The following is a 27,320-nucleotide window of genomic DNA, read 5'->3' on the forward strand; positions in this document are numbered from 1 at the left end:
AGATAAGTCTTTGTCAGAATCCATCATTGTTAAGCAAGACTCTTTTTATACAACATTATAATTATTTCTATTTACATAAAAATTCTCTGAATGTTTAAAACACAGTACTTCCCTGAATATGAATCCAAACAAGAGGATTCTTAGACTAGGATAATTATCTTTAAAAACGAGCTTGAGGTTACAGCTACAATGAAAGGCCACCTTGAACCCCTAATAATTAAAACATGAATAAATATCAAAGTATTTGGAAAAGGACTAAAACGGATGATGGGTTTTGTACAAACTAAGGCAGTTAAAAATTATGTGAGATGTTTAATAAATCCCCAAAGAAAAGAGACACCTAGATTCCTGAGGAGGGAGTTTTAAAAACATTGTAGCGTGTCAAGCAAATCTTCACACCTCCCTTTGCCTATATTGCCAGATATTTTTTAAAGGAGAAACAATTCCACGCTCATTTAAAACAACTATCTTGCAAGAGAAAAGTAATGTTGGAGGAATACCTTTGGAATCAAAAGCAACCCAATGGTCACTGTCACAGTCAAATGAGTATGTGCAAAATACAGCATCAACATCCAATCAGACTGAAGTCTTGAGGCAAGAACAAATCTGAAATGAGAATTCACCACATTAGCAACCCAACAAGATCTCTACTTAAAACACTAGGATACTTGGAAACTCTTTTCCTCAATGTATTAGTAAAAGAAAGCAAGCAAGAAAGAAGTCATAGTGTTATTTCTATGACATATATTTTCATCACAGAAGAATAAGGGTCTAAGTAACCCTAATTAGATGCATAAGATATGAACCCTTTAGTTCTTAAAATTATCAATAGTAAGAAAGATAACACATACATATATAATGTGCTAAACACTTCCTTGGATTATTATTTTGTAGGTAAGTTGAATGTGCAAAGCAAAAGCAGTGAACACATGTGAATTCAAAAGAAGAGTAGGTTAAAAAATGATTGTTTCAGGTAAATTTAGGTTATAAGACACATCCAAATAACTCTTGATCATAATATTCTTCACTTAAAAATATTAATTAGAACTAAGGAAAAAAAATGGGTAAGTATCTGTTTTAGTGAATGATCCCAGAAGTTTAAATGATAAGCAATGTAATGGATAAAATGTATGTACTAATGGTTTGTAACGTGCATCTTTTTAAAATTGTTTTGAAAAATTGAAATATAGTTGACATACAAAGTGCATCTTTTAAAATACAAACCTTGTTTTTATAGAGCATCAAATTATTTTAAAATAATTTAAAATATAATATTTTAAATCTTATCTTATTGAGGAATTTATAAACTTGTGTTCCAGGACGGCCCTTCAAGTAACATGTATAGGAAAAATTCATTATTAATATCTGATCTGGTAATTTGGGAATGTTTTCACAAATCAGTAGGTACATGTACAAACTAAAACTCATGTGTTAAGGACTCATCTCTATGCAGAAACCAGATATTGCTTTTATTAAGGTCATTTTGTACTCATATTCTTCTTTTAATGTTTTCCCATCTATTGTTTATCCAAGAAAGCTAAATATGAGATTTTAGTGCTTTTGGAATTAGAGAATTAGCATTTTGTTTCAATGCTATACATCATCAAATTTGAAAAGCTCCTATCCTAAGAAAACGCTTATGATATAATCATGAAATAAACATATATGAATCTAAAAAGAGAAGAAACTAATTTTATTTCTGCATTATACCATATTCATGACAAATTTACTAAGTAAATTAATATTATTAATATTTAAAACAAAATTTCCATCAAGGATATTTCTTCCAAATTTTCACTTCCATCCCTCCCCCCCCAAAAAAAATCAAGCTAAAATGGAAGCTCAGGAGTCATCAAAATGGAGGTAGAGTTTTTTCCCCTGTGTCTGGAGATATAAAAAACACAGACTTATACACAGAAGTGCAGAATGGCCATGATACTTCACAGACAACTAAAAGGGATTTTCTGAATTAACATCTTTTCTAGCTCCTTTGTGAGAAAAGTGGCTTCATACCTGCTTTGAATGTGACTGAATATTCACTTTGTTCAGGGACGGGATACTTTTGACTATACAGTCTGTGCTGGGTCAAGTAAGATTTTTTTTTAAGCATTAAAATAGGATCATCTTACTCAATAAAAAGTTATAGTCTCTGAGACAGAATACTGAGGCACAGAGCAGTAGAAAATGTACCCCTGAAAATAATACAATCCCAATCTGCTGGGGCCCCTGCCAGTACTGGAGCAGACAGTTACATCAAAGGAGAAGGATTTACAGTCAAAAAGCGGCCTTATGTACTGGGAATTACTATCTCAAATGCCAACACAGGTAAACTTGAAACTAGCCTGACAATATCTGGAAAAAAGAATGGGTACATATATTTTGAATTAAAACAGTGAATCTTCCAAAAAATAATTTTGAGATATGCTAACATCGATTGTCCTTAATCAGCTTTTAATTACTGCCAGATTTTTTTAGGTTGCAGTTTTGATTAGAAATACCTTAAGAACAACTGGGTTTTGAAATAGTATTAAAGCTTCATTTTAAAAAATAGTATTTCAACTTAAAAAATCGGTCCAAAAATCAGGCGCATCGAAATATTTGAAAATTGAGGCTAAGAATAAAGGCAAACTTTTTAAAAGCCTTGCACTTTCCCAAAGGTTTGCTTTATGCTTAGTACTAAAAATAAGTAAAGGGTTAGAACAGGCTGAGAGAAATGCCTTCTCATCATTTATCCTTCTAGACTTAACCCTTTTAGGTTATTTTTGTTCAGTCTGACAATTTGGTAAGAAAGAAGGTAAATCTGTACATAATATGTAGTCATAGTTTTTAATTTATATATGTGTATGTATAAATATGAATACATACATATATGTATACATGATTTTATATTTTAAGCAGACAAGAAGAACATATATATCCTATTGATAGAGAATATCTTTGCTGATGTTGGATGCCTTATTTAATATTATTTCATTCTAGGAAAAAATTGCCAAGATGGATCCAGCTGACTTAAATTTTTATGTTATTGCTTTTTATCCTTGAACTTTATTAATGCTGGAACCACAGCATATATGAACTCAGTCCACATGTAAATAAGAAGTTGTGCATACTTGATTTCTTTAATTATCACTGCGTTTTACTTGCTCCTGGCTCATCCCCCTAAAATCAGTGTTCTGTAGATTTAATGTGTTAAACTATAATTCCATCACTGGTCCCTTATGGCCATACAAATTAAACATTCAAGAGAGTAGCTACGATTCTTTGGAGCCAATGTGCCACCATCTTATCGAGTCTGGTCTATGTAGAAAGGTAAGTCAAATTTGGAACTTGAAATGCAGAGCTTCCCGTTCAGGTTTGCTTAGCCTTGCCTAAGAAGATACCAAAAGATACCAAGGCTGGTCCCTCTGCTACCATTTGAAGTCCTCCCTGTTCAAAACTGATAGGGGATTAAAGAGTTGTCTGGAAGAAGAGTATGCTATGTCTGCTCAATACCAAACCTACTAGGTTCACCATGAACCATTCAATCAGCTTGTGTCTACGTGAACCCAGCTCATGGTTTATATGATTCTTCTGGCTGGGTTGTTTGGGACTCTATAGGAAAGACCTAAGCAAAGTAAGAAAGCTATTTTCAACAAGTATTTAACATATTTCCTATCACCCTCGTTCAGTGATAAAACAGTGTTTTCTGAAGTGTGGCTGCTGTTATCAGATGTAAGGGTTGGGGGGATTCAATGGTCCATTACATTTGGAAAATGCTGGTTAAACAAAGTTAAACAGTTTATCTGTACAGCAGGACTTCTCGGTATGCTAGCGTCACTGTGACATTCCTACAAGGGAGCTATCAAATGTGATGTGTCATAAATACACATGCATATAAAAACATCTAACAGTGATTTACTAATATGTTAATAGTGCTTGTCTTTGGGTGGTTGGATTAGGGAGTTTATTTTCTCTTTATCATTTTATGATTTTTTTTGAAATAACCATCTATTGCCTTACTATTAAGAATTTTTTTAAAGTTCATTTAAAAATCATTTACCTTGCCTACTTCTGAAAGGACTTGGGCCAGCTGAGAGTTGAAAATCTATTGAAAAAACACATTAAATGATGGAAATTGAACAGAGTAAAATTGAACAGGTTGAAAAGATATAGATCAATTTTGGCAACTGTGTTGAACAGATTTAATTTCTTGGGCAATTAATTTGGTTCTAAGAAACATAACAGTTAATTTTAGGGCACAAGTGGGAAACTCTGCATGACAGTTACATTCTGACAGTAGAAGACATTTAAACTCGTCTGTGATAAGCCTCTTTTTTTCAATTTTTATTTTTTACTGAATATGGCTGATTTACATAGCCACTGTTTTATTTATTTATTTATTGGCTGCGCTGTGCAGCATGTGGGATCTTAGTTCCTTGACCAGGGGTCGAATCCCGGGCCCCCTGCATTGGGAGCGTGGAGTCTTAACCACTGGACAACCAGGGAAGTCCATGTGATAAGCCTTCTTACATGCTTATAACTCTCTAGTTGGTTTGTTAATATAACATTTAACTTATCAATGGTTCTAGATAAGCATGTTTGTTAGATCTTGAAACATATATGTTTGATATTCTGAAAACAAACAACAAAAATGATGCAGCTTTTTTGGGGAGAGGGGTTGGAAGAAATGTGAAGGCTCTGGAGCTCTGGCACCATGACAAAGTGCCCTCTGGTGCTCACGGCATTTTAGACCAGGGCATCCTCACTCATATCCTTGAGCTCTAGTCTGAGTGGAACTAGAGAAAGCATCCTTTTCTTTGCTTCTTTATGATTTCATATTCTGCGTCTCATCTGTCCTCCCTCTTCTACTCTTTCTCTCTTTTCTCTCTCTTGAGAGAGGGCAAGACAAAGCAAGGGGGCAAATTCCCTTGATTCCTGGCCGTCTCTGATGGAATTTCCAGGGTTGTCAGATCATAAATACCTCTTTCTCTTACTTTAAGAGTTTAAAAAGTGTAGATTATGCCTGAGCCCCAAATGTTCTTTGGCATCATCTATTCCTAGAAGTGCAAGATGTCATTTTATGATTATTGACTAAAGTGAGAGGTGATAAACATCCTGCAAAACTTCCGCAGATCCACACCTTTTCACCCTATTATTAATCTCTATCTTTCCACTGCGGGCCAAGACTAATATTCAAAATTTCTAATTACATTCTTAAGTGTGTCCTAACTTTTAATATATGTCGAACAATTAAATGGCATCTTTTTGTTGCTTTTCAGGCTATAGGATTCCTTTTTGGTTGCTGTTGTTTGGTTGTTGTTCTTGTTGAGGTAAGTCATACATATTTCATTTTGTTCACTTATCATAAGCCCCTTTCTTCCTCCTTTGTACTCATTGGTTATGGAGATACATGGAATAATAAGAAACGGAGGGCCAGGCCATATTTTCTTACCACAGAAAGTCATCACTACAGTGTAATGATGAAAGAACCCCACTGCACACAAAAATCCAGTCATCAACTTGGAGTGGTTTTTTGGTTCTGAATTCAACAGATTTCACATACGTAAGTTATCTGAGTGTTAAAATTTTGAAAGTATAAACCAGCATAATAAACATGAATGAAAACATAGACAATTTACCTGTATCTATTTTATAATGTATGCATGTATTGCTTTATATTTTCAGAACAAACAGTATTATGTATCATAAACAATATACCTAATGACATCCCCATAAGTGGTTTAACACAATACAATAACACTGAGTTACCCTTCCAAATAAATGAAGGCAATAAACAACTCATCAGAAGGAACTAAGAACAGCAGAGTTTAAAAAAAAAACAAAACGATTCATTTGCCATTTCTGTGACAAAGAAATTAGTCAAGTTATAAAACACTATCCGTCCTACATCTTTCCGTTATGCATCTTATCCAATTTTGCTATTAAATTAAACTGCAACACATCAGAAAAATAAAACAGTTGTTGAGTGGCTCTGCAGATCACTTGCCTAATTGTATGGAATATAGCAGAGATAATGAGCTCATTGTGAACTGCAACAGCCATATAGCGCGGCTCGTGAAAAGCTGATGGGACCGTTCGCACCGCGTAGCAGAGATAAACACCCCATAGGAGGAATAAAAATTCAGCTGTGAGAAGAACAAACAAACAATTCTCTGTTAGTTTTACAGGTGAAGAAGGAAGTAAACTTTAAGCTCTTTAGCATGCATTGTGTGTCTAGGATAGAAACACATAGAAATAGATGCATACAAAATGTTCATATATGAATACCTATGCCATATATTTATTTAAAATTTTTATTCAGTGTATAGAGGATTTTTTCACAGGTACACTTTGTGTTTTAATTGAAAAAAATTTAGTGTTTGGCATCTCAGATTGTGGGGTGTGTGTGTGTGTGTGTGTGTGTGTGTGTGTGTGTGTGTGTGTGTATGTGTGCGCTAATACCTGGCTTTTTCCTAAAACAATTGCAATTGTAAAATAATTTTCCACATTCCCAACCTAAGTTTAAGCTGTTCATAGAGCATCTGGGTCACAATAAAGCCCTGAAGGCAACAAAAGTTTATAATGTGTTTATATGCAGCTCCTAGAAATTTAAATTCTTACTGCATTGAGTCTGGTTCAATACATAAAGACCTCCATTGCCAGAAATGTGAGAAAATAGGCTGCTAAACATTCAGTGGCATAGTTTATAATTGAACCATTATTTCTTCACACATGACAGACACCACATCTTTGGAGGGTATATGCTAAAGGCTTAGTGAAATTCACAATTACCTCGTTTGCTTGCTCAAGCCAGAAGAGACAAGCATAGTGTAGCAGTTAAGGATAGGGCTTCAGAGTCACACTAGACCTGATGGGGAATTCTAGCTGGATCCCTAATTAACTTTGCATAATCTGAGGTAATTTAACCTCTCTGGTCACAGTTTCCTTACCTGGAAAATGAGGATAATAAAAGTACGTATTTCATGGGATTATTTGCTAATGAAATCGAATCATGGCTATAAAGCACAAGAGTTTCTGACAGAGTAGATGTCAGATAAATAAATAAATAAAAACAGACGTTAAATAATTGGTTCTTACTGTTAAACATCTCCTTAGACCTTTTTTTTTTCAAACTGAATGTTGTTATTTTAATTCATTCTGAGCAGTAACTGTTACCATCCATTTTATCTGTCTTAGTGACATGACCTCATGGGAAGATGATATCTAATTAACAAAAAGAAAGCTCTAATTTGGAGAAAACATTTCACCAAATGCATTACCTAGGGGTAACCTACTTATATACTGAAACACTGATTTCCAGTCCCATATGCCCAGGTGTTTTACCTGCCAAAGTTTCAGCATATTTCTACCATATTTAAACAATAAGCAGTGCCCTACTCATTGAAAATCCCTTAAGTAAACATATCTGTCAAGAGTTACTCTAAAACCCTGATGTGGTCAGAAGTTAAAGGGAAAATAAACCTCACTCAAAGGTCTCCATGAGATTAGAGTGGAGGTCCCAATTATTCTGTATGCTGGCCACTGGCCATGTCTGTGAATGTTTTTTCCAGCCGAGCTCTACTGGGTCAGGAAATACTGACGTGTTCGTGTATAACTTTCTTTCCTAAGGCTTGTACTTCTGGTCCATGCTACTACTATTGCCTCTTCACTCAGGTTTGAAATCTCAGTGCCACCTTTCACTGACACATTTCTACCCTGAGTTACTTTTCATGGGTATCACTTCTCTCAATGTCCACAATTATAATCCTTGCCTAAGCTCCTACCAGTTTACTCCTTATTTGTTACAATTATTTACCAACTGTCCCATCTAAACCTGGATTCACCCTTTATTAATTCATTCTTCATAACAGTGACAAGTTCATTTTTCTGAAGCTCCACTTTGATCATATCAGGATTTGTCCAAATCTCTGCCACTCCATTTGGGTTAACTGATTCGTATTTCCATTAGAAGATTCACTCACACCCACTTAGGACCCTGGAATAATTCCTGCTCCCAAAGGAAGACTACAGGGGTTCCTGCTAGGACAGACATATCTCAAGTTTCAAGACTTTGATGACTTTCTTGCAAGAAAGTTTCAAGACTTTCTTGCCACCCAGGCTTCCTGTTAGCTGTCCCATTGCTTGGCCTTATTCTTTTGTGCTTGTATATTTCTTAGACTCTGACTTCTTGCCTAGTCTCTGGCCCTCATGTTAGCCTTTTGTGAGGAGCTGCATGCATCTTCATTTAGAAATCTTTAGTAGCTCACTACTGTTTTACTCCTTGCCCTCTATGACCTCATGTTATGCATCCAACACAGTCTCCCAAAGCTCCCCATCACGAACTATGAGCTGACCCAGGAAGACTCACCATCCTCTGAACACTCCAAAGATTCTTCTTGCTTCTGAGTCTTTGTTCATGCTATTGCTCACATACGAAATCTCCTCTCACCCGCATTTCTAAACATTAACCAATTTTTCAATGTCTGATTCAGGTCCCACCTCCATCACAAGGCCACCTGAAATGATTCTAACTTACACTGAAGTTTCCTTCCTCTAATCTCTTACAATTTTTAACTATGTATACTACACAATGCAGAGACTAATAATGACACACAATATATAATTGGGAGAAAATTGTTCATGGAGTCTTGAGCCCCGACTGTGATGACCTTCTTCAGGGCAAGAATTGAGTCTTTCATCTATTTTTTCTGTCTTTGCCCACATAGATGATAGCAACAGTACTGATCACACACGGATAAGATTTAATAAATATTTGTTGAATTGAATGAATATAAATGATATCAGTTTCACGTCATTAGAGATGTAGGCTTTCTGTTACCCTACCACTCCATCTAACACTGATGGATGTCTAGATCAATCTAACATCTCTATACATGATACATCTATATACATGATCTAAAGATCATACTGGCATTATTCTTAATAGTGGCAATTGCTACTTACTGATAGACTGCTAGGTGTGTGGTACTGTGCTTGGCACACAAGAATGATGAATGCAAAAATATTATTTTTTTAACATCTTTATTGGAGTATAATTGCTCTACAATGGTGTGTTAGTTTCTGCTTTATAACAAAGTGAATCAGCTACATATACATATATCCCTATATCTCCTCCCTCTTGTGTCTCCCTCCCACCCTCCCTATCCCACCCCTCTAGGTGGTCACAAAGCACCGAGCTGATCTCCCTATGCTATGCGGCTGCTTCCCACTAGCTATCTGTTTTACATTTGGTAGTGTATATATGTCCATGCCACTCTCTCACTTTGTCCCAGCTTACCCTTCCCCCTCCCCATGTCCTCAAGTCCATTCTCTACATCTGCGTCTTTATTCCTGCCCTGCCCCTAGGTTCTTCAGAACCAAAAATTTATTATTAAACAATGCTAGTACAAAAATATACTGTAACTGAAGGATTCACATGTAGCTGAATTATGAAAACACTATCCCCTGCCACCTATTGCAGTGTTTTCATATAACGTTATACTGAAGATTTTTTTTTAAAGAAAAGGAGTTATCAGGTGAATTAGTGTGCTACAATGGAGAACTGCATCTAAAAATATAAGACAAAATAAGATTCCTCCTAACAGCTAAGCTGAACATTAAAATCATTTCATAAGCAATATCAAACAATATGCTCTGGCTGAAAAAAATATAATTAACTTCAGACTAACACTGCAATTAGTAAAGAAAATATGCAGATGTTACCAAATCTTGCAGTGTTATTACATGGGAGTTGAAATATGTGCTGTGCTTCTGCTTTAAAAAATAATTTCTGGTGGTAAATGATTTTGATGGGAGGCATGGGTATAGTTAAAAAGGAAATTGCATTCATATTTAAAGATTCAAATAGGGCTTTCAGAAAACTGAGGTATTCTATTTTTAATCTATAAGGAATGACAGTCAAAAGTTAACTACCATAGCTTTTAAAAAATTAATATGCCATAATGAAAGTAATTTCAAGTTATCTTTCCAAAGGCCTGGGTCAAGCAAAGAAGTGAGAATTAATATCAGTTCTTTGCCACTGAAGATGTCCCAGATCTGTTATCTTAGAACACCCAAAGGGGCTGAGAGAAAGACAACATCAAAGTACAAATGTCTCTCAAGCTGTGGTCCCCTGCTTTGCCATGTTGCAAAGGCATTTTGTATTTAATAACATTTTATGCCTCTTAGCCTGTTTAAAAATTAGTTTACATGGCACAAATAAATACATACAAGAAGGATTTAGGTTTCATTTTCCAAACGTGTCTTTTAATTTTGTCTTCTGTTTTTCTCTAAATCCTATCCACTTAGAAAATTTATGGTCAAAGTAAACTTACTCTGTTTTTATTCTATTAGTATGGTGGGCTGCACAGAAGTTATGGTTAAGTACTAAGTCAAAGAACTTCAATAATGCTTGAGAACAGCTCAAATTCTATCATTCCAGGGTTTGACTTCAAACAGAAGCCTTGATACTCTACAGGCTTTCTGCTTTTTCTTTGGTTAAAATAAAGACAGTTATGAGACGTACAATGATGAAAACCATGAGAATGCTACTCCTGGTAGAATCTTAAAGGGTGAAGTGACTTTGTGAGACCACGTGGTCTGTGGGTACATTTTTCAGTGTGTGGATGTGGCCGTGAAAGTGCTGCTTGGTGAGCTGCAGTTATCCTGGCTGTGGTGAAGTCAGTTTGTTCACCTGAGAAGCATGGAGAAGATGGATGTTGCAATGTATTTCACAACTAGGACACCGGGGACCAGAATGTCTGTTCCCTTCTCAGCTCCTGGGAGCAGCACATCACAGGGATGGGCAGAGCTGGGCCGTAGGATACGCCCATGGAGAAGCTAGCTCCCTCCCTGCTGACTCATAGTGAAGACAGCAGAAGAGGGACTGGATCCCAGGTCTCCTGACCAGGGTTCCCTAAATTACATCCTTCGACTGAGACTTTCTTTTGCTTTATTACTAACAGAGGTGGACAAAATCCTTGGAAGTATTTTTAACCTACTAAAGAAAATAAACATTTTTCCAAGCATCAATTGTTTGTGTTTTAAACAACTAATATACTAATTAGAATTAGCCAGTGGTAGTTAAAAGAATTCTACTCAAAAGTACTTTTTGTGCCTTATTTCGTCTGACTTCATAGCTAACATCTGTTGAATGTGCCAGGTGCTCTGCTTAATGCATTTTGTACATTATCTACATTTGGTTCCTTTAAAAATGATTGGGGATGGGCTTCCCTGGTGGCACAGTGGTTGAGAGTCCGCCTGCCGATGCTAGGGGACACGGGTTCGTGCCCCGGTCCAGGAAGATCCCACATGCCGTGGAGTGGCTGGGCCCGTGAGCCATGGCCGCTGGGCCTGCACTCCGCAACGGGAGAGACCACAACAGTGAGAGGCCCATGTACCGCAAAAAAAAAAAAAAAAAAAAAGATTGGGGATGAATTCAGGGGAAGATGGCGGAAGAGTGAGACACGGAGATCACCTTCCTCCCCACAGATACATCAGAAATACATCTACACGTGGAACAATTCCTACAGAATACCTCCTGAATGCTGGCAGAAGACCTCAGACCTTCCAAAAGGCAAGGAAGTCCCCACATACCTGGGTAGGGCAAAAGAAAAAAGAATAAACAGAGACAAAAGGATAGGGACGGGACCTGCACCAGTGGGAGGTGTGAGGGGTGAAGGAGGAAAAGTGTCCACACACTAGGAAGCCCCTTCGCGGGCGGAGACTGCGGGTGGCGGAGGGGGGAAGCTTCGGAGCTGCGGAGGAGAGCACCCCAAAGATAGCAGAAGGAAAGAAATCATAAGGAAGAGATCAGAAATAAATGAAAAAGAAATGAAGGAAACGATAGCAAAGATCAATAAAACTAAAAGCTGGTTCTTTGAGAAGATAAACAAAATTGATAAACCATTAGCCAGACTCATCAAGAAAAAATGGGAGAAGACTCAAATCAATAGAATTAGAAATGAAAAAGGAGAAGTAACAACTGACACTGCAGAAATACAAAAGATCATGAGAGATTACTACAAGCAACTATATGCCAATAAAATGGACAACCTGGAAGAAATGGACAACTTCTTAGAAATGCACAACCTGCCAAGACTGAATCAGGAAGAAATAGAAAATATGAACAGACCAATCACAAGCACTGAAATTGAAACTGTGATTAAAAATCTTTCAACAAACAAAAGCCAGGACCAGCTGGCTTCACAGGCGAATTCTATCAAACATTTAGAGAAGAGCTAACAGCTATCCTTCCCAAACTCTTCCAAAATATAGCAGAGGGAGGAACACTCCCAAACTCATTCTACGAGGCCACCATCACCGTGATACCAAAACCAGACAAGGATGTCACAAAGAAAGAAAACTACAGGCCAATATCACTGATGAACATAGATGCAAAAATCCTCAACAAAATACTAGCCAACAGAATCCAACAGCACATTAAGAGGATCATACACCATGATCAAGTGGGGTTTATTCCAGGAGTGCAAGGATTCTTCAATATACGCAAATCAATCAATGTGATACACCATATTAACAAATTGAAGGAGAAAAACCATACGATCATCTCAATAGATGCAGAGAAAGCTTTCGACAAAATTCAACACCCATGTATGATAAAAGCCCTCCAGAAAGTAGGCAGAGAGGGAACCTACCTCAACATAATAAAGGCCATATACAACAAACCCACAGCCAACATTGTCCTCAATGGTGAAAAACTGAAAGCATTTCCACTAAGATCAGGAACAAGACAAGGTTGCCCACTCTCACCACTCTTATTCAACATAGTTTTGGAAGTTTTAGCCACAGCAATCAGAGAAGAAAAGGAAATAAAAGGAATCCACATCAGAAAAGAAGAAGTAAAGCTGTCACTGTTTGCAGATGACATGATACTATACATAGAGAATCCTAAAGATGCTACCAGAAAACTACTAGAGCTAATCAATGAATTTGGTAAAGTAGCAGGATACAAAATTAATGCACAGAAATCTCTGGCATTCCTATACACTAATGATGAAAAATCTGAAAGTGAAATCAAGAAAACACTCCCATTTACCACTGCAACAAAAAGAATAAAATATCTAGGAATAAACCTACCTAAGGAGACAAAAGACCTGTATGCAGAAAACTATAAGACACTGATGAAAGAAATTAAGGATGATACAAATAGATGGAGAGATATACCATGTTCTTGGATTGGAAGAATCAACATTGTGAAAATGACTCTACTACCCAAAGCAATCTACAGATTCAATGCAATCCCTATCAAACTACCAATGGCATTTTTCACAGAACTACAACAAAAAATTTCACAATGTGTATGGAAACACAAAAGACCCCGAATAGGCAAAGCAATCTTGAGAACAAAAAATGGAGCTGGAGGAATCAGGCTCCCTGACTTCAGACTATACTACAAAGCTACAGTAATCAAGACAGTATGGTACTGGCACAAAAAGAGAAAGATAGATCAATGGAACAGGATAGAAAGCCCAGAGATAAACCCACACACATATGGTCACCTTATCTTTGATAAAGGAGGCAGGAATGTACAGTGGAGAAAGGACAGCCTCTTCAATAAGTGGTGCCAGGAAAACTGGACAGGTACATGAAAAGTATGAGATTAGAACACTCCCTAACACCATACACAAAAATAAGCTCAAAATGGATTAAAGACCTAAATGTAAGGCCAGAAACTCTCAAACTCTTAGAGGAAAACATAGGCAGAACACTCTATGACATAAATCACAAGATCCTTTTTGACTCATCTCCTAGAGAAATGGAAATAAAAACAAAAATAAACAAATGGGACCTAATGAAACTTCAAAGTTTTTACAAAGGAAAGGAAACCATAAACAAGACCAAAAGACAACCCTCAGAATGGGAGAAAATATTTGCAAATGAAGCAACTGACAAAGGATTAATCTCCAAAATTTACAAGCAGCTCATGCAGCTCAATAACGAAAAAACAAACAACCCAATCCAAAAATGGGCAGAAGACCTAAATAGACATTTCTCCACAGAAGATACACAGAGTGCCAACAAACACATGAAAGAATGCTCAACATCATTAATCATTAGAGGAATGCAAGTCAAAACTACAATGAGATAGCATCTGACACCAGTCAGGATGGCCATCATCAAAAAATCTAGAAACAGTAAATGCTGGAGAGGGTGTGGAGAAAAGGGAACCCTCTTGCACTCCTGGTAGGAATGTGAATTGGTACAGCCACTATGGAGAACAGTATGGAGGTTCCTTGAAAAACTACAAATAGAACTACCATATGACCCAGCAATCCCACTACTGGGCATATACCCTGAGAAAACCATAATTCAAGAAGAGTCATGTACCAAAATGTTCATTGCAGCTCTATTTACAATAGCCCAGAGATGGAAACAACCTAAGTGTCTATCATCGGAGGAATGGATAAAGAAGATGTGGCAAATATATACAATGGAATATTACTCAGCCATAAAAAGAAACGAAACTGAGTTATTTGTAGTGAGGTGGATGGACCTAGAGTCTGTCATACAGAGTGAAGTAAGTCAGAAAGAGAAAGACAAATACCATATGCTAACACATATATATGGAATCTAAGAAAAAAAATGTCATGAAGAACCTAGGGGTAAGACAGGAATAAAGACACAGACCTATTAGAGAATGGACTTGAGGATATGGTGAGGGGGAAGGGTAAGCTGTGACAAAGTGAGAGAGTGGCATGGACATATATACAGTACCAAACATAAAATAGATAGCTAGTGGGAAGCAGCCGCATAGCACAGGGAGATCAACTCGGTGCTTTGTGACCACCTAGAGGGGTGGGATAGGGAGGGTGGGAGGGAGATACCAGAGGGAGGTTATATGGGTATATATGTATATGTATAACTGATTCACTTTGTTATAAAGCAGAAACTAACACACCATTGTAAAGCAATTCTACTCAAATAAAGATGTAAAAAAATTTTAAAAATGACTGGGGCAGAATTCTGAATGCTAAAATTTCAAGTTTGGGTCAGAGACACTGTGTGGCGATACTAAGGAACACTGTTGTTAATCAAACAAAGTTTAAAGTTCATACAGCAACCTAACTGTCCTATCCTCTTCCCCACTCACCGCCGGGAGCTCTAGGCAGAACTGCCCTGAGTACATTTGCAGGTTGGGTTTTCTTTACTGCTCCCTTTCACAGAGCTCTAGACGTGGGGTCAAGTATTTCACAAGCTCCACTGGACTGAGGAAGGGACAGGAAGTGTACTTTCCCTTCTCTCTGGCATATGTGTTTAAGATCTTTAAAGTTTGAGGTGGACAAGATCTTTAAAGTTTGAGGTGGACAGAAATGTAGTGAACCCAAGGTTCTTCCAAGCTTATGGACACACATTAAAGGTCATGAATGCAAGAAGAGACAGAAGAGAGGGACAGGATGAGATCAGGGCCCCTGAGGGCACAGGTCAAGGTCAGGGCAGCAGGCTGGGTCTCCCAGGAATATCCCTTCCATTTCTCTCTCCCTGCCACTTGCCTATGTGTTGTTTGAGGTGGGAGTTGGAATTGGGGTTATTTGTTACCACTTTAAATATGTATGTTAGGGCTTCCCTGTTGGCGCAGTGGTTGAGGGTCCACCTGCCGATGCAGGGGACGCGAGTTCGTGTCCCGGTCCGGGAGGATCCCACATGCTGCGGAGCGGCTGGGCCCGTAAGCCATGGCCGCTGGGCCTGCACGTCCGGAGCCTGTGCTCCGCAACAGGAGAGGCCACAACAGTGAGAGGCCCGCGTACAACAACAACAACAACAAAAAAAAAGTATTTAAAAATTTTAATCCTTTATGGAAGACTGACGGCATTGAGAATTGCCTTTGCTTGGGCGACATCACTAGAAACTCACTGTACTTTTGAAGGGCTAGCTTGAGTGGTTTTAGAATGACTGTAGTGGGGGTTACTGTCCCAAGATAGTCCTTACCCCATCACAAAATTCCTTTCACTTCCAGAAAGAAAAATGGCACTGTAAGGATAAAATTAAGGAACAAAAATTAATTAATTTATCCTTTCTCTCAGACCTTTAGCATCAAATAAATACTCCTCAAAGAAGTAAAATAGTTTTCAGAAGATGTAGTATATAGATAAAAAAGGAAAATAACCTCCACTTGACTCATTCTAAAAACATTCAAGCAAGACCTTCAGAAAGTGTGTGTGAGTTTCTCATGATATAGCCCAAGCCTGTCAATGCGGTCAAGCTTTTATCCTTTGATTGAAAATTAAAAATACATTTTTAAAATGGTAACCAATGATGTAGCGCGGATTAAGGCATATGGTACATCAGAATAAAAGAAGATGTATGTAAATGATCCTAAATCATGAACATTAATCTAAGTCAGATGGAGAAGAAGTCTAATCTATTTTCCCCAATACTCATTAAAGGGTGCTTATATCACATTTCACCTGTCACAACATAGCCTAATCTTCTGGGGTGATTAAGTATCTTAATCCTTAGAAACAATTGCTATTTTAGAATTTCCCTATATAACTCAGTAAGAGTTACTGTATTCTCAATTCCTTCTAAACACTGGTGTACAACTAATTAAATTACTGAACACATTGTCTGTTTTTTTGTGTTTAAAATATTATACCAGGAAAGAGGAGAACAAAGAATAGCATGTTAATGAAGAAGAGAAAAGATTATATTTTCTGTGGTGAAAACATTCCATGTGAAATTTCATGGAAATAAATGAGTACTTTTGAACAGTAAGGAAATCAATGTTGGAATTCTCTGCAAGCAACCAAATCTTTTAAAATTCCCAAATGAGTATGTGAACCCAAGCTTATCACACCTGTTTAATCACTGCTTAGATTTCTCTCTATGTCTTTTTGTAAACTTGGTGAATAAAACATAAAGCAAGGGATGTCAAGCTCTAAGGGGTTTTCAGAACCATGAGATACCTCGTATACTGGTGGACTTTTCACAACCAGGAAGAGATGGGGGAAGATCCTAATTTAGAAAACAGTCCTTGTCGGGGGATAGTTATTAGATCATGTAAATGCAGTTGAGAAGAGTTAGGCCATATCAGAGATACAGAAAGATACAGATAATAATAGAAGATAAAGAGAAGCCTGGATCGAGCTTTTTGTGTATCTTCTTGTGCTGGTTAAGGAAGGCAGCAAAACAGCTTTATTCTCAATTATGTCCACTTTTAATCACATTAGATTATCGCCACCTAACGTCTGGAAGAAATCAAGAAAACATTTCAGTGCTTGCCTAGATCTGAAGTTTGACCCAGAGATTTAGCCATGGAACAGAAATTCTAAATGTCCTTGAGGTTGCCATCCCTCAGCAGTCAACTTTTTGCAGCACTGTTGCTTTTTCTCGTAGGCAAGGTAAGAATCTGCCCACTTACTCTAACTTACTTTGGTCACCGGTGCTGGTTCAGTATGTTGTCTGTGTTCTGAACATGTAGTCAGAAATTGACAGCTAACCAACTAAGTATACGGAAGAATGAACTCCACTGTGTTACCACCTCTGCTATCGAATTTATGTATTCCATACTTGGAAGCTATATATTGGAGGACCTTGGCCGCAAGCTCTAAATCTAGGTGTAAAGATGTGGTCTTGTGACATTAGGAAGGTAATTCAGACATGAGAAGTCAGTTCCAATCATTTGTCAGTTTGTACCAACCAACTAGGAAACTCACAGGGTAATGAAGTTTTAACTTTTTAACCATGATAAATTTGATTGCTATTGTGAAAAATCCTGAACATGAATAACTGACTACCAATTGACTAACTGGCATACACAGATTCAGAAAAAAAAATCTCATAATCCTACTACCAACTTTTTTCAAAATGAGTATGATTTGGGATAGTTATTTGCTTTCTCCATTAATTTAGGGGAATGTTTGCCCATCCCAACTCCTTTATTCTTTACACAGCTCTAGGAGAATGGTGAAATAATAAAAATTTTTATCAAAAGCAAATCAGTTTTATTCTACTTCAGTATTTGTAAATGCACTATGCAGTATTTTAAAAACTATAATTCTGATTAGTCATGCCAAATTTGTACCAAGCTCTTATTTTGACCGGATAGTTTGGATAAGTCAGAGGTCAAATTTCATAAAAGGGCTGGGGACTGTCATTTTAGTTTACATAATTTGCTCAAAAACACCTTCCCCAATCTGAACATACACTTTACCGTTAAAATTGATTTGGGTACAATTGTGTAACTCCTGGATTTTTAGCTTTAATGTGTCTCCTCACACTGGTCTAACCCTGACCACAGAAAATAATACACAATAAAGGAACTGAGTTCCTTCTCTGTTCATTCAGCAAATATTTCTCGAGAGCCTACAACTGACAGATACTTTGTTAGGTGCTAGGGATATAGGGTGACCATCCAGGCGATGTTGTGAAGAACAGATAGCTAGCTACTAGGTTGGGAGAGGAAAGAAAGTGAACAGATGTGAGAATCCTTCCTTTCGCCTTCAGTGAGCTACAGATAAGATACTGAAACACGCTTAGAGAAGTGCTGAGTCACATAAAGATGCCTAGGGTAAGTACTGCGGTATTATCTTTATTACAGATGTAGATGGTTTTCAAAGAAGTATGGCAGCTTAAGTTTTTCCAGGAATTCTAATCTGATCTAGAAATATTCTGGAACATCCAAATTTTGAGGTTCTCTTTCCAAGAGATAAAATAAAATCTTTTTTAAAAAAAACAGATTACTGGGCCTGTAAAGTGTTTCTCACCCTGGCCAATGTTCACCTGTCTTTCCCAGTCGCAATGTTTAGAAATACTTTATTTGCTTTCCATTAAAGTTTACTTCACATTTTTTTTATAGGACAAACAATGATTACTGAGAATTATAAACAGACATAAATAATAATGGGATTCTGAAAGTCATTTTTCTTCCATTTCTATGTTTTGAAATATTTCCTATGTTTTCAGATATTTCCTCAAAGAAGAAACTGAGGCTCATAGAGGTTGAGAGATTTTTCCAAGTAGTTTTCTATACCTGATTCCTCCTTCTGAAACACCTGTGGTAGGAAAAGCACCTACCTGGGCAGGTCTGAGCAGACCCGTGCAGTAAGCAAAACTAGAAAGGGCCCATTCTTTAAATTTATGACCCATATTTCTAACTGGAGTTCTACTTCAGTGAGAAAACTAGTATCACACTCTTTCAAATGGTTCTTTATTTTGCATTAAAAAAAAATAGATTGTTTCTGACAGGTAAAGGTGATCCGGAACACATGTTTATCCATAAATTAACCATCACTTTTCCTTTTTTTTCTAAATTGACTTCTGACACTAAGCTTCTTGACAAAGATTTTTCACAACAACTTTAAGGTAAAACCTATCTCCAGCCTCTCTACATCCTTCCCCCTGCATAGAAACATTTCTGTTTAGGAAACGGGGAATAATTTAGCTTTCAGTACATGTTTCTTTCTGGCTGACTGAAGATACATGAATTTATTCTTGAATAACAGCCTGGATATAAAAATATCTAATGGTAAACATGGTACTTATAGAAATATATAAAGAGGACTGAAAAGAGGCATATGTTACACATTAGCAAACATTAAATTAAGAGAGGTTAAATATGGAATATCTAATACCACATGCAGAAAGAGAAATAAATGAAATCGCTGTAGGGCAGTGTGAAAAAAAGTTTATAGCAACCACATGTCTCTGAGTTTTCAAGATGGTCCTAATTTCAAATATTTGTTCCTGTTGTTAAATCACGTGTCTTGACTTTTCTTTACAGAATTGTGTTACTGCAAGAAAAGTGTAATTTTTGAAACTAAGGTGTTGCTGTAGTTTATAGGACAAAAACAATGACTGGAAGATAGCAAAAACACCACCACCAAACATTTAACTTCTTACCTCTTAATCTCTGCACCCTATCATTAGTCTTTTATTTTCCAGTATTTTACACTCTAAAGAAGGTCACATCTGTGATTTCTATATAGAAATAAGTAGCAACACATAACTGACAGTAACCTGCAATTTATTTTACATAAACTTTCTTTATATATAAGTAAGAATTTTATATGATAAACAAGATCCACTGAATACCTATAATGTCTCTAGTAAGGTGTTGAACACTTTATGGGAGATATAAAATATATAAAGGCCTTATTCCTCTCATTAGGTAGTTTACTATTGGTTTACACAGATAAGTGAGAATTGTTAAAAATTATTGAAAAGCAAAATTAGGTGATAAAGACCCTTGGTACAATGGTAGTTCAATAAAGGAAGACAACGACTCGGACCTGAACCCAGGAATCTTTATAAAAGAGAAGTTCTTTGAGGCATGGTAAAGTTTAGAATATTGTAAAGAGGTATAGAGAACACTTCCTTTGATAGGAACAGTGGTGGAGGTGGATGGGAATTGTGTGAAGCATGAAGGAAATGCCGAACTGGAAAAGAGGGTAATGCTGAAATACATTGTAAATAATGCTGGATGGTTACATTTATTGTGAGTCTTTGCTTTTTTTTAAAGTTAGGGCATTTTGGGGGAGATGGGAGTCTTAAAAACCTGTTAAAGGAATCTGGAGAACCAGAAAGTGATGTGATAAATCAATAAATTCAATCTATTAATAGATTACTTTTAGGAGATACACACACACACACATACCCACACCCCGCCCCCGCGCCCCCCCCCCCCCTTGCAATTCAGGGATTGTGGAGTTGGAATCATTAGAATGGAGAAAGACTTAGAGCAGTGCTTCTCAAAGTGCGGTTTCAGGACCGGGAGCAAAAGCGTTGCCTTGGAACCTGTTACAAGTGCAAATTCTTGGGCTCATTTCCGCTTGCTCATTGCCTACCCAATGATGCCTCATTATGAATTTGAGTATTATAGTCTTTGTAAAACATAAGAGAAATATAATGGGCTTTTCTTCATAGTAATATTGGGAAATGATTTTCCCTAGTTTGGATTGAAGAACGTAAAATAATGTTATAGGTTTCTATTAAGTAGAAATTTTATATCTGTACAATTTGTTTAATTTTCATATCCAGACTAAAGTCAGAATTGGAATTGGAATTGCTTCTTACCTTAGTTCTATGCTTTATCTTCTGATACTGATATCTCCTGATACGAAACTACTGATATCTTCTTTGATATTGATCAAAATAATGATGATTGACTTTATATATTATCATTGTAACAATTCCCTTTATGTACCCACATTGCTTTATTATTACAGATATCAGGCCTATAAGATTCCTAAAATATCTTGTCCAGAAAAATATTATTCCATTTAAATTGTAAACTAAATACACATTAGCTTCTAGCAAAAGAGTAAATGTGAACATTCAATGAACAATTGCCAAATAAGGGGGAGACAGAAAATGGGAATTAAATTCATGGGTTTATTTTTGCCAAATAAAATTAAGATTTGTCCCTGGTTGACTGAGGGGAATGACAACAAAATAATAAAGGGTTTTTGTATTTTGGGAGGCTTAGTTTAAAATAGCCCAATATTAACAACAGAAAAATTCCTATGGATTTTTCTCTTCCTCATTTTTCAAAAAACTGAGCTACCAGAAAAATAATCTGTTTTTGGCCCAACTCATCATGGGATTCTTCCAAGTTCTCCAGCTTCTCAGTCACATAATTTACTATCTCCAAGGAGCATGGCTTTGTGTTTGTATAATACTGGACCTCCAGAGAATTCCCAATAAATTATCTTTAGAGGAAAGATAAATTAGAAATTTTGCCCAGAGTGCTCTAGATACCAAGTCTGATATATCATAGGACCAAAACTATATAAAAAAATACCAGTATGTTTCCTTTTTCCTCCCAGCTAAAGAAATAAGTCAAGAGAACAGCTTCTGTTAGCCAAATAGGGACACACTGATAGGACGGAAAGCAGAAAGTCTCTCTGTACAAAGAAGTTGCCTTTACTGACTGTATTTCTCCTTCTTGATTACATTTTCTGAACAAAGCTACACACCTTTGAAAAAGATGGAAACTCTCAGAAAAAGTTTGCACTCCGCATGTCATTATTATCTTTTCATAATATTGTTTCACCAAAACCGTATTAGGTGAAATTCCTTTAGGGTTTGTGAAAGGGCTTGGCAAGGCTTCTAACGAAGTCCATTTTAATGCTAGTGGGCAAAGGATAAAATTGCACAAAGCAAGTGATCACATACCAACTGCTGTCATGTAATCCCAGCGCTCAACGAGGCACATATTGAAGATGAGGTGATCTGATGTTTGCCCTTGGCCAATGAGTGAAATCTGCCTTTCCAAATTCTGGCAAACAGATGAAGTCCAGCCAATGAGAAACCAAAACACTACCAGGAGTATTACTGCCAGCATCCTCATGACCCGTCCACCGGTCATGTATGGAATCCGCTGGGCTGTTCGTGAAAGAAACACCTTCAAAACCCTGGAAAAGCAAGACATCAAAATTTGAAGGCAAACCTAACAACCAGAAAGTAAAATTCTAAAATATCTCATTTTTCTAGGTGAAATTTAAACCCACCCAAACCTACTTGGGCAGAGTTTTAACATAAAAAACAAACAACAGTGTTGCCTATACTTTGACTGAATTTCATTCTAGTTTACCTTCCAATAGCAGAACAAATACCCTGCATTAGGGGTCAGTGAGTCAACAGATTTGTGTAGGATGGAATTCTTTTGAGCATGTTTTAATATTTCAAGGAAAATTCTCAGGACCTTAGAAAGATCCACAGGCAAACATTGCTCAAACAGGGTTTCTGAGGGATCAAAAAATAGTCTTAAAAGTGAGTAGTTGGGTTTTACAATATTATACTAAGTCAAAGACTTCCTTAAACCAGTTTGTTTTTTTTTTTACAGTAGAATGTTATAAAAGGTATTTTCTGAAAATCATTTTATATAACCTCCCTTTATAGTCATTTTGTCACATTACCAAAAATAAGTACGAAAACAATAAGAAGCGTATTTAAATACCCCTGAATAAGATTATTGTATTAAGGAAGAGGATATGACCTATACGAAATACAGCAATTTTTAAAATTTGGGCTTTTTTTTTCCTGTATATATGACTCAAATGCACAGCCAGAGTTGAGACCTACTGGATTACATGATATCTAAGAACTGCTCCATCTCTAAAAATGGTGTGAAGACAAAATCCAACCTTACTATAGGGATCTTTCCAGCCATCCTTTCTTTAATTTCATCTCCAAAATATTCTTAGCTGATTTTAACTCCGCATTCTCATTCTGATATTTTAGGTCACAATATTGTGGCTTGACATAAACTACCATGAGTGGTTTATGATACTATAAGGGTATCCATAATCAATTCCCCAAAGGCAAAAATGAATTCATCTTCCCAAGTTTTCTATTTCCTGCTCTGATTCTTTCAACATTTTAAATGAAATATTCATATGCACTCTTCATAAAAGTCATTATAAATATGGAAATGAAACATACATACCTGAAATAACCTAGACGTATTTTACTATTTTTTCTCTCAATGCTGGGCTTTGATAGCTCTTTCAAATTAACATAACACATCCAGTAAAGAAAGTTATTTTCTAGCAGATTCTTATTTATCCTTCCCCCCTGCATATCTTTAACCCCACTGTCCTTCACCTAACACACAGCATGTAGTTATTTAATTCTGAATAAGATACTTACCCTCAATTTTTATGTGGAACAATGTCAGAAAGGTATTAGTATAAAATAAGAGTACAAAAGAAGATCACTTTACTCACCATTTAACTACAGGTAGTCCCCAACTTAAGATGGTTCGACTTACGATTTTATGATGGCATAAAGTGATAAGCATTCAGTAGAAACTGTACTTCGAGTTTGAATTTTGATCTTTTACGGGGCTAGTGATATGTGGTACGATGTTCTCTCCTGATGCTGCAGCTCCCAGGCAGCCACACGGTCACAAGGGTAAACAACTGACCCACTTACGACCATGCTGTACTCATTCGACCATTCTGTTTTTCACTTTCAGTACAGGATTCAATAAATTACATGATATTCAACACTTTATTATAAAATAGACTTTGTGTTAGATGATTTTGCCCAAGTGGAGGCCAATGTAAGTGTTCTGAGCACGGATAAGGTAGGCTGGCCTAAGCTATGATGTTAGATGTACTGAATGCATCCTCGACTTCAAGATATTCTCAATCTACAATGGGTTTACCTGGACATAACTCCACTGAAAGTCAAGGAAGATCTGTAGTTCACCAGATTAGCAGGTACTTTCCATTCCCTGGGTGAAACATACTGAGTATGGCCCGTGTCATGCTGAATGCTAGTACTGGCAGCGAACACAATGCCTCTCTCCAGTATGCCTCACTTTTGCTCCAACTAGTTGAATTGCTACTTGTTAAGAATCAGTTGTACTTGTCCCCAGATTATGCCCACTGTTATCATCTTTTTTTCTTGATAGTTGATTTGTAATATTATATTAGTTTCAGGCATACAACATAGTGATTCAATATTTTATAGATCATACTCCATTTAAAGTTATTATAAAATAATGGTTATATTTCCCTGTGCTGCACAATATATCCTTGTTGCTTTCTATTTTATAGATAGTAGTCTGTATCACTTATCCCATGCCCCTAACTTACCCCTCCCCCCTTCCTGTTCCCCACTGGTAACCACTGGTTTGTTCTCTGTATCTGTGAGTCTGTTTCTCTTTTGTTATATACATTCATTTGTTTTATTTTTTAGATTCCACATATAAGTGATAAAAGAGTATTTGTTATCATTTTATATAAGTTAACTAAATTGACTGTGTAAGCAAAGGAGACATTTGTACAAAATTCTATTTTGAATGCTTTGGAAGGACTCCATAAAGGTGAGTCACTAAAAGAACTGTTAACTTAGGGGAAAGTAAGGAAAATTTTAATATATTGCGGTGGTCAACAAACCAAAATCCAGAAGGAGTCTACACTCAGATTACCTCAAAATAACAACCAAAAACTCTTTAGATTCTCACTCCTACTTAAAGAACCAAAACTATGAACAATAGATAATACATTGCAGTGATTTATGCTACAAAGAGAACGATTAGATCCACAGTCAAAGAAGAGGACTTACTTCAAAAATATTGGTGAGTGATTATTTGTATCTTAAATTACAGTATCTATACACTTCTTTAACTCCTTTCTACTTTAAAAAACTTTATTCATTAATTGACCAATCACTAATCCATTAAGAAGGCTTCTACTAAAATCAGCAGATCAAGATTCAAAAACTCTATCCTAGGAATGAGAGAAATTTCTTGGAAAACTAATATTTCTGCCGGTGCCAATCTTATTTTTTGTAGGAGAAACCTGTAGCCACTATGTGCACGTAATTGTTTCTGGTTGTACCTGGATGAATTCTACATTTTGAATGATTAGGATCTCGAAAGAGGGAATCTGAACCATTTTTCTGGTCTTCTATATTTTGGCTAGGGCCAAAAGAAAAAGAGAGAATTGTTCCAAATTCTAGCTTGACTATATTTGAATATCTGAAATGTAATTATAATGAACAAAGGTTTATGTAGTGACAACCATATGCGAGGTATCATACTAGGCAACATGGAAGGCATAATATATGATTCCTGTCTTCCAGAAGCTTACAATGTAAGCTTACAATGTAAGCTATGTAAATAGCTACCATATAAAACAGCATATATTATATGTTGTTGTGTGTAGTTAGTAAGTCCAGGAACCTAATAGAATAGGTGCTATTTGGTCTGGGTCTTGATGGATATCAGTAGGTAGAAATGGAGGCAAGTGGAGAAGATATAAGGAGACATTCTAGCTGAAGGGAATCACATAACAAAGTACAAAGCAGGGAAATGTACGTTGTCTTTGAGGGACAGTGGGTGGAAACGTTTGGCAAGAAGGGAAGTTTTTTTTCAACCCACAGGAACTCCTAGGGATTTTTCAAGTTACTGCGAAGGGTTTCACTGGGTTGAGAACCATTGCTTCAGAGAAAAATAGTTATGATTTATATTTTCTTTCCATGGCCAATATGTGGGAAATCATTTATTTTTCTGATACTTGAAGATTTTCACATAGAAACTCTAAACCTCAATGAGAGGAAATATTGAATTTTTAAAATAACTATCTTTAAAATACTTCTTAACCAGATGAGTTTGTCATTTGCAGAGGAAATCTATATGATCCCAGTATGGTAGTCCTTTAATCAAGAAATCCAACTTCTAAATTATCAGAAATTTTCATGCTTTCCAGATGACCCCATGGGTATTTATTGTAAAATCTGAGAACTCAAGATTGTCACAGATCCCCAAATCTCATTTCCAGAGAGGAAAAGCCAAAGCAGAGCCCTCATGAGTCTCCTGTTACTGCTTTTACTGGCTTTCAAACACTAGAAAATACAATAACACAACTCTGCACGGCAATCTAAGCATTTCAGGATATTGGTTTTTGTAAAATGGAATAAGATGCATTTTTCTAGGATTGCCTTAAAATAAAATGAGAAAATTCTGCTATATCTTTAAAAAATGAGCTCTTGTTAGCCTAGGGTTCACTGCCTAGAAACCAAGTTCTAAAAATGAAATCCTTAGACATGCTTTTATATGAAATACAGCTGTAGAAAAAATGCAATCTTATATCGATTACTTTTCCTACTACTTTTTTCACAGATAAAATTTTAAGCTACCATCTGTTCAGAAGGTTTCACTATTCTAAAGGAAAGCAGTAATGTATACAAGAGGACTGCAAAAAATTTCCAGAATTTAATATAAAAAGGTATATTTAAAGTATATATTCAGTTCTCATTATTAATAGTAGAGAAATTCATAGAAATCATGTTGAAATGATAAAAAAAAGGAATTGGCTGTCACTATATGTCTGCCTCTACTTTTTCACATTCCACATTTCTAGTTTGAGCTCATAAAACTCCACTGTAAGGACTTGTACTTAGGTTATCGATTATCTGCTTCAAATATCTAATTGATGTTGTTACTCCTTATTTAACTTGATCTCTCTCCAGCTTTTGGCGTGGCGGAGGCACTTGGCTTCCGTTATGTCACGTTCTCTTGACTCTCTGCCTACTCCTCTGTCAGCAGCTTTTTAGTCTCTGTCAGAGTCCTCTGCCTCAGTCTTCCCCTTAAATAATAGTGTTCCTCAAGGATCTCCTAAACTTAGTCACCTTCTATTCTTGCTCTACGGATTATACCTGGGAAATTCCATCCACAATTCTGCTTCAATCATGTACATGCTGGTGAGTCCCAGATCTGTAACTTCGGTTTAGATCACTGTCCTGAGCTCAAGATCTGTATACTCAGTGACCTACGGGACATCAACAGGTTCCCCAAATAAAATCGTCACTCTCTCCACTCCTCTCTCCTCTAACCCACTGTGTCACCTGTCTCAATGACCAGTACCAGT

The 27,320-nt window shown here is 36.6% G+C and overlaps 1 protein-coding gene across 1 annotated transcript in view; it reads right to left on the reverse strand.

Moving 5' to 3' along the window:
• The window catches only part of GPR158 (G protein-coupled receptor 158), a 325,208-nt gene that overhangs the window by 9,199 nt on the left and 288,689 nt on the right, over window positions 1-27,320 (reverse strand). Inside the window, exons 7-9 of the mRNA XM_004280961.4 lie at window positions 22,114-22,352; window positions 5,987-6,125; window positions 501-606 (exon numbers count right to left, since the gene is read on the reverse strand). Coding sequence (XP_004281009.2) covers window positions 501-606; window positions 5,987-6,125; window positions 22,114-22,352 — 484 coding nt within the window. The remainder of the gene's footprint in view (window positions 1-500; window positions 607-5,986; window positions 6,126-22,113; window positions 22,353-27,320) is intronic.

This window comes from Orcinus orca, chromosome 2 (assembly GCF_937001465.1).
Source record: "Orcinus orca chromosome 2, mOrcOrc1.1, whole genome shotgun sequence".
NCBI lineage: Eukaryota > Metazoa > Chordata > Mammalia > Artiodactyla > Delphinidae > Orcinus > Orcinus orca.